The following is an 8,810-nucleotide window of genomic DNA, read 5'->3' on the forward strand; positions in this document are numbered from 1 at the left end:
AGCCATTTTGTCTTCAGCTGCATTTGACAGTAGGTCACATTGACACGTTGGAAACCCAGCTAGGAATAGCTGGATTCATCTGGGAACTATTTTGTTCTTGTTATACTACACGGCTAGGGTGAGTGAGTGAGTTTGGTTTTACGCCGCTTTTAGCAATACTCCAGCAATATCACAGCAGGGGGACCCCAGAAATGGGCTTCACACAATGTACCCATGTCAGGATTCGAACACGGGTCTTCGGTGTGACAAGCTGGCGCTTTAACCACCAGGCTACCCGACCACCCCACACAGCATTGCTGATAGGCAGATGGCTAACAACTACTGTCAGCTCCATGTTGCCACAATCGTACTGATCATTCTTTCTTCCAAATTTGACAGGCTCAAGATGTTCTCCCTTAATATCTCCATTGGCGTCAGTCATTACGCCTAGCACAAGCTCGTAATTTGGGTGTTTCTTCTCTCAGTCTGAAATGCACGTAAATACCATCTGTGAATGTGCATATTTTCACATCAGGAATATGTCAAAGTAGACCAGCAGAAGCTACTCATACACACTTAGGTTATTTCTCGTCTAGATTACTGTAACGCTTTATGGATTCCCAGGGCGGCCGAGTAGCCTAGTGGTTAAAGTGTTAGCATGTCACGCTGAAGACTGGGGTTTGATTCCCAACATGGGTTCAATGGGTGAGCTAATTTATGGTGTCCCCTGTCGTGATATTGCTGGAATATTGCTAATAGCAGCGTAAAATCAAACTCACTCCCTCTATGGCAACCTAGAAGATCTCAAACTCAGCGAGTGCAGAATTTCGCAGCATGAGCAGCTACATGCAAATGTTTGTTTGAGCACATCATACCAGTGGTTGCCAGTCCACCAGCATATACCAGTAGTATTTTGACTACTTGTTCTTGTGTTGAAAGCCCCTCCACGGTCTGGCACCTGTGTTAACAGAGTTGCCAGCCCTAATGATCACTGAGATCTTGTGATCCAAACATGGTTGTTATCATGCCATCCAGGGCCAAGGCATTAGGTGACAGACAGGAAGGAGAAAAAAAACACCTTTTCAATACTATAAGGGTAACGCTATTGTTCAGGGCATTATCATTTGCAGAAGCCTTAGGTCTTCCATTAACTACCCGATGAAGGAGGAGGAACTTCTACATCATAGGGAGGAAAAAAAGGGCAATATCTTGTTTATCAAAATATGAAAAGCACATTACCATTTAGTAATGGAGCACCGACATAATGTTAAACAGGTGCAGTTAACCTTTGGTATAATCCAACTTCTGCAGTTCATTTTGGACACATTTATATAAATAGTCTACGGCCAGGCAAAAACAAAGTAGACACCCGTCTTTCATGGTGGCTAAAAAGGAAACAAGAAATTGTTATATGATGTTGATGTATTTGATATGGGCATCAGATGTTTTGCAGTGTTTCAGCAACTTGTTTTCAGCAGTTTGTAATTTGTCAAATCCAGTTTAAGCGTACTTTCTTTTGTCTGGCAGTTTTTGAAGACTTTAGTAGAAGACAGGACCATCAGATTTTCACTCTTCCCACCCGTGGCAACCCCCATTAAAATTAGTAAAACAAGAAATACCAATATCACTGTCCCAAACCATGGACACATGAGAATTCATATATTGTGAATATAATCTATTGAAAAGTCATATAAACCCTTAAAGAGACACTTGGCCACCGTGTCAATAATTTTCGGTAATGTGAAATTACACAAAAAAGGTCCCATCTTCAATAAATGTCACCAATTCTTGAACTCTGTATTGACAAATAACTTAGATGATCAGGCATTCATTCAGGTTACTTCTGTAGTTTGACAAAACTTGTTCCAATTGCATGCAGTATTCAACAAGTTGAAAAGAACCAAGCAAGGGCCATAACCTTGTAATACAGTAATCGACAGGACCCATTTTCAGCTCATTGAGATCAAACCAGTAAACGTAAAATTTTATTTCTCCGACTCTAAAAGTGAAAGAAAATTTGACCCCTACGATGTCAACATGGTTTTTTTCCCGCCTTTGGACCCCGATTATATAGTTGCAACTGAAATTGTCCTTCATACAGGGATCCAATCCGTTTCATGTCGACTTCTGAATCTGAGTGCGATCTAAAAGTGCAGTTGCAGAAAGGTTCAAGATGTGCATTGAGAAAAGATAGAGAAGATGTCATGCATTTTTGTTCAGCTCAGCATCTGCAGGTGTAGATTTGTAAAATATGAATGACTAAGAACAAGTTATTTATCATACTTTGTACACTTTATTCAGTTGATATACATAACATCTTACAGAAATAAGATGCCCTAAAATAATACAGTAAAATGTACATGGTCCTCCTTAACTCCTGAAACTTAACTGTACATAATGCACCATAACTGGGTGATGTCGGAATAGCACTAGATTTGATAGAACAAAGGTAGGCCAAGTTGGGAAACAGATGACAGACGAAAGATAAGATAACCTCAGCTGGTCTACGAAAAAAGGGAAATGGACAGAAAAAGAAGGCCAAGTTAAGAAAACGAAATATAAAGAATTCAGGAATGTTTTATTCAGTTAAAGTCAAGGGGAAGAGCATGGTCTGAATGAATATCATCAAGCCAGGTCAATTTGAATTTTCTTTCTTCGTGATTGTTCTGTCTACTGTTCAGAGTCAATGTCGCATACAAAACATACGTCATTAAAAATCTGATATAAAAGCTAAGTTAAGATCTTGGGTTAAAAATTTAAGGACCTGATTTGGGGTTATTTGACCTGATTCCATTCACGCAAACAAATTCTCATGAATAAAACTTACATGTGCATGCCTTATGTACAGTGCCATATAAAACGTCAATTTGTAAAAGCATTCAAGACATTTCATCAAGCGCTCACTCAGTCACTCCCGATTCACACATTCTAGATTATGAAATGCATTATTGCACAGACGAGCATGACATTGTTGATAAAATGAATTTTCAGATGAACTAAAAAGGTTAAATAAGAGGATATAAACAACTGGGTTGGCTCCTGATAGAGTCTATGAACACACTGGAGAGATGATAGTGTACAATGTACAATGATATTTGGATTGTATGGCCTCTGAAAGCTCGTGGGGTTAATACTGTCAGCCTTTTCATGGCACAAGGGAGAGGGTTTCTGGTGGGCTGAGCAATGAGACTTGATGGTATCTGAAACAAGGATACAATGTAAGTGGAGGTAGATCTAAATAATATGAACGTTTGGAGTATTTGTTGTCTGATATTGCTGGTAAATAAACCAAATATACACTATCCATTTTGCTAAGTTGAAATTGCATGTTTCTAATTTTATGAACAAGGAAGAAATATTTCACAGTAAACCATCCAGTCTGCAACACCATCACTTTTACATGGGCATGTGACAGGAAAACATGGATGAACAGAATATTCTAAAATACTTCATTGTACTCAATTTAGGACATTGATATCAAAACCATGCTAAGTGAAGTATCCCTCAAATATAAGTACAAGATTCATACACATATGAAACACAAATGCCATTTGAGGCTTTTAAGTTGGGTTTATAAGCATTAGTTCTGGCAAAATCTTAAAATCCAACATATATTAGTTGCAAGATCTAAACAAAAGCAGTACGAACATATTTTGTACAAATCCAAGGCTTTTATGTTTACACTAAAAAAATAAAATAAGTCCTGGTTTTGCAAGAGGGACCTTAAATTCAAGCCTGTTTGAACCTATGTTGAATATTGGGGATATCCATTGATCAAAAATAACTTACTTTGGTGCCCTGTACTTCTCCCTGATGGCCTGCTGTGGATGACTTGTTGCATTGCAGAATGTTCTGTACAGATGTTTCAGTGTTTCTGCCAGCTGTGTGAGGCTGTACCTTGTTTGACTTTCTAGTGATGACGGCTGAAACAGGGAGACAATGTAACATCTATGCTATGAAGGTGTTTTCAATGTTAAGTAGGTTATGTGAAGAGAATCAGCACAAGGCTTACAAATAGAAGTCTAAGAAAGACTGTCACTGAGGCAAGAAGACATGATCTGACCACCTCTTTAGCTAGCTCATAAGCATGCAATACTTTGGAACCCTTTCAGACGATAGATATACAGGTTATAGCATGTAAGTTTGATGTGTTAAATACGTTTATAACAAAAGGGGGTGTTAACATACAAAATGCAAAAACAGGTTGATAAATCATGAATAACTGTACTGCTATGGTTGAAAAGCAATGCTCAGAAAAACCAGAAATTCAAGCAGTTTATGTTTACATACCCATGACTCCTTGCCAAGTGTGTAGTTAGCCAAGCACAACGCTGTTGCAGCCAGTTGACTTGGACAATATTTAAGGTAGGGTTCACATTCAACCAATGTCAGTTCAGCCAAGTACTGGAAGAAACAAGTTAACATTAAGGAAAAGGTATACCATACTTGTCATGAAGCATAGGTGAATGGAAAAGAAATGAGTGAAGTGTCTGTCAATGTAAATATTAAGAGTTAAAAGTCGGTAGAAATTACAAATGTCATGGAATTGCAACCAAGTCTCTTAATATAACATATATATTAACACGAGTTAGCTACATGTGCTTAGTGATAATCAAAATGTTGATATTTGATTTTTGAAAGATGAGGGTGACACTTTTACTTCTCAAACAGTAATAACCAGTGCAGCGAAACCTGCCGGAGAAAAGAAATTTTGTCACATTTCGTCCACAAAGGGCACTTGCTTTAAAATCCTAGATACGTTATTGGACAAAGGATGGTACCATTTAGATGTCCAAGAAAAGTTAGACTGTAATCCTAACGGGATATGCTCCATATTGAAGGTAATCACATGTGTCCATTTGAACACAGAATCTATTTCAAGAATTATGTTGGAGACATGATGGGAAATATTGTAAGGTGACAGAAAATACATGTTTTGGGATTCAAAGCATGCATTCATGTTTGCATGTCGTACCTGACCCCAGGTAAAAGATTGCAACGTCAAGCTCATAATGTACCCTGAATTTGGAAAATACTCAATGCTGATGAATTGGTAGCCATATAGAAATTGGCACGAGTCCTAATATTTATATAAAAAAATGTTTGTCAATTATTGCCGTAAGGCATTAATAAATGAAAAATACAATTATAGGTTACAATATCTTTTGGTTCCAGCTACATTCATAGAATGTGACCAACTAATGACTTATCCTTTGTGTGAAAGCAGTGATGTGTGGCATAGAACTAAACATTGTATGTCTATCATAGTTAGCTTGGCCTTAAAAGGGTGATTGGGTAAAGGCATGAAATACATATTTTCATGAATTATTAACTAGTTGTTGTACTGTACTTTTTAAAAACTTACCATGGTTAAATGTTCTGTCTTGGAATCTGCATTGCTGATCTTCAAAAATCTATCACAGAACCAGTTTGTTGTTGGTACAGCTACATCAAAGGATAAGACTTTCAGAACGAGGTGCTCCATCCTTAGAACCTGGAAAATAAAAGTTGTTTTAGAAGCATAGAAAAATAATAAATTATTGACTATTGTAAGCCTATGTTCAAGCATGGGAGTTACGATCATCCTAGCGCTAAGATTGCTTTGTGCAAGGGGGGCCAGATCTCACTCACAACAGGGGACTTGATTATTTATCAACAAGGGAAAACTATTCCTAATCCTGTGCATGTACCTAACAAGCGAATCCAATCCTAAAATTCTGTAAACATTGCTAGATATGTAAATCTTATCACTTGCATTAAAAATAAATACCATATTCGACATAAGCGCCCAGGGCGCTCTCGAAGTTAGAAATGGGGGCTCTTTAGATATTATTTGGTGAAAAACAGAGTTGAGAGATTGTAAATTTTGTGATTTATGCCGAGTCTGAAATGTTTACATACGACATTTTTCCCTAGAATTTAATTTCCCACAATTAAGAATGCATATAACATACATATTATACACGAATAAATATAAGTCCTGTGTACATTGATCAATCAGAAGGGGTCCTAATTGAGATTGTTCACTAGCCAATATAATTAGAAAATATCGCTGTGGGTGCTTATTATAAGTGAGTGGTCGAGTATGGCTTAACACAGCTTTTAGCTACATTCCAGCAAGTTCACGGCAGGGGGCACCAGCAATGTGCCTCACACGTTGTACCTACGTGGGGAGTCGAGTCCAGATGAGAGAACCTTAAACCACTAGGCTATCCCACTGTCCCAACAAATTCAGTGAATAACTGATTATAGACCACACAAGTTGGTTTTTTTATGTATTTTCTTTATTAAAGACAATTTTATTTTTGTTAAGAACAGGACAAATTACCTGTTGTGCTGTGTAGGTATCATCAGTTATGTAGACAAATTCTGCAACATCTGGAGGATAGATCTCCTCGTATTTCCTGAAAGAAAAGAAATCACATGAAGTAACACGACACAATTGATGTCACATTATGCTAATTTGTGAGAAAATAAACCCAGAGTTTCTTTTAAAGTGATAAATTTACTCGCTGCAGTCATGGCCATTTCTAAAAGCAAAAAGGTCAATGAAACACTTACCCAGCAAGGAACATGCTAGCAGCACCAACAAGCTGCAGTTTGCCTCTGTTGACGGACATATGAGACAGGAATCTGTCTATGTAGTTGACTGCAAGGAAGAGTGTCTCCCTGTGTAGTTTGTACTCTTCTGCCACTTCTACAAGCCAGTCAACAAGGATGCTGCGCATAGAGTTGGTGATATCGGGCTGCTTCTTCATGTAGCCTGGTTTTGGACGGTTTCTGAGCTGCAGGATTGAAAAAGTTATTTTTAAACGCAGTTCATAAAAAAATATAATAAAAAATCAATGAAAATATTGCTCATTCATGTTTGGAACAAGTCGTGAATATCGTGTTACATTATATATTTTGCCTGTACAATATTCCAATAGCATCAACGCTGATGTTGCTCATACCTCAGCTTCTCTCAGGTAGTTGTAAATATCTTCTGCATATTCTGGAACAGTTAGTATCACAGCTTCTCTGTCCAATGGTTTGGACACTGATGATTCGTCAAGAGTTGTATCCAATACCATGGGTGAATCTGAAAGTGTTATAAGTCACAAATTAAATCAGGGATGTCAAGAATGCCAAACTGTCAGTATGTGTCTTGGCAGGCAAAATAGACAGGATGTAATGTATAACCATTAATAGCCCTCTAATTCATGTTATCAGCGAAATACAAGTCACCTCTGAGAAACTGTGGAACGAAGCTATAGTATATCTTTAAGCATAACATTTAACTAAAATTATTTTTAACTGTAGACAGGTAGACATGAAGTCTCTAGGAAGGTCAAAGTGGTTGCTGGAATAACTAAAGACTTCTTTTGATTTAAGATATTGGACTACCCCATACGGTTTCAAACATTCAGATTTCCTATATTGTTTCTGGCGTTTATGCCTACTTACCAATTTCGTCAACATGAATGGCATTGTCTTGAAGTGATGTGAGCGTTGATGAAACATCTGATAATGAAGTCACTGCGTCTGATAGCTTAATGCCCGATGTGTTCGAATCAGTCGAGTGACATACTGATACTGGTTTAAGAGCTTGTAGAGTTGGTTCCTCGTCGACAAAGATTGAAAATCCCTGGGTAGCATCTGCGAAAGGCTTCTGACGTGCAAAGCCATTTTCATCTTGACCCGTGGAATAATTGCTACCCTGAAAAATATAGAAACCACCACATAAATGCACTTCTCAAAATTATTCCAGATTTTATCATGAATCACACATACATTAGGGCAAACAGTGGGCTGGGCAACTCTTTTGAACAGCTGTGCCAATATGGCCGATGCATTTTGAACTTGAACGCAATGCAGCGTTATGTATGTTGTCAATGAATATGTGGATGGTAAGCATCGTGAACACTGCATTAGCAGACAGTGATGTTCACAAACAATATCATTTTGCAGTCAAAGTATCACTAGCAGTGTGAACATATCTTGAAAACGTGGGCTTTTGTCTGTGGAGGTCAATGGCTTCCCGGACGTTCATAACTGAAACCAACTTACCTTAGCAGCTCGAGATGGTTGCTTCCTAACTTGATTAGTTATCGTGCCAAGAGCTGTTCGCTTTGGAGCAGCTTGGTTTGAAGATTTAACTGAAAGTCCCTTTGTCTTCCTCGTGCCTTCTGCATTTTCATCTCCAAAATTAGTCCTGGTTTGTTGTAAAAGAGACATATCTGGTTTGTTTCACGAGCCTCCAAGGGATGAAATGAGACTCGTTTCAATAAATATACCACTCTCAGGTGAGTTGGTAGTCTCTAAGAGCTGTAGTTCAGTTAAGTAAAGTGACTCCACGTAAGACAGCAGCTTCAAACAGACGAAAATTTTGAAACTCTCTTGTCTTGTCAGGTCAGGTCATTCGTGTTGTGTGTCTACCCGTTGAATTCCCCGCTGTAGCTTGAACCGGCCAATAAAACCACGCTTGGCGAGTCACGTGATAAACAATTTCTAAACGAGGCGAGTGCACAGCTGCGACTGTCCGATCTTTTATCTTGCGATTTCCCGTGTTATGTAACTAGAATCGTGCAAATTGCCAAAGCGCACTAATTCGCGAAATCATTTAGAAAAGTTGTAAAAATCAATCTCTTCTTTTCTCACACATTCATGACAAGCTGATAAACTTGCGAAAAATTGTGAAAAGTGTCGTTGCATGGTTTTTTTTACCAGAAAATAAAATTTGAATAAGAATAGAATAAGAAACTTCTTCAAATATCAAGATAAAATTTAGACAGGAAAAGCAGAAAATATATTGCAAATGAAACATTCTTTCGTATAGATAATTCGTTTCT

At 38.0% G+C, this 8,810-nt stretch overlaps 1 protein-coding gene across 1 annotated transcript; it reads right to left on the reverse strand.

Moving 5' to 3' along the window:
* Nucleotides 1-2,271: 2,271 nt before the first annotated feature.
* LOC139449699 (G2/mitotic-specific cyclin-A-like) lies at nt 2,272-8,384 on the reverse strand. Its single transcript, XM_071231201.1, has 9 exons — nt 8,029-8,384; nt 7,426-7,678; nt 6,933-7,060; nt 6,541-6,764; nt 6,308-6,383; nt 5,345-5,473; nt 4,270-4,383; nt 3,769-3,902; nt 2,272-3,179 (listed from the first exon to the last, which is right to left on the reverse strand). Exons 1-9 carry the CDS (start codon nt 8,194-8,196, stop codon nt 3,125-3,127), a joined length of 1,281 nt encoding a protein of 426 aa, XP_071087302.1. The 5' UTR covers nt 8,197-8,384; the 3' UTR covers nt 2,272-3,124.
* Between the last annotated feature and the right edge of the window lie 426 nt (nt 8,385-8,810).

The sequence above is a fragment of the Haliotis cracherodii genome, unplaced genomic scaffold, assembly GCF_022045235.1.
Source record: "Haliotis cracherodii isolate W230 unplaced genomic scaffold, xgHalCrac1.p SCAF_8, whole genome shotgun sequence".
In the NCBI taxonomy this organism is placed as follows: Eukaryota; Metazoa; Mollusca; class Gastropoda; order Lepetellida; family Haliotidae; genus Haliotis; species Haliotis cracherodii.

Excerpts from the sequence above, each read along its gene's own strand:
- LOC139449699 (XM_071231201.1), bottom strand. The coding sequence starts at position 8,196 with ATGTCTCTTTTACAACAAACCAGGACTAATTTTGGAGATGAAAATGCA. Across the intron at positions 5,474-6,307 it reads ATACCTACACAGCACAACAG|GTTCTAAGGATGGAGCACCT; the intron begins GTAATTTGTCCT and ends TTTATTTTCCAG. Across the intron at positions 4,384-5,344 it reads AGACAGAACATTTAACCATG|TACTTGGCTGAACTGACATT; the intron begins GTAAGTTTTTAA and ends TGTTTCTTCCAG.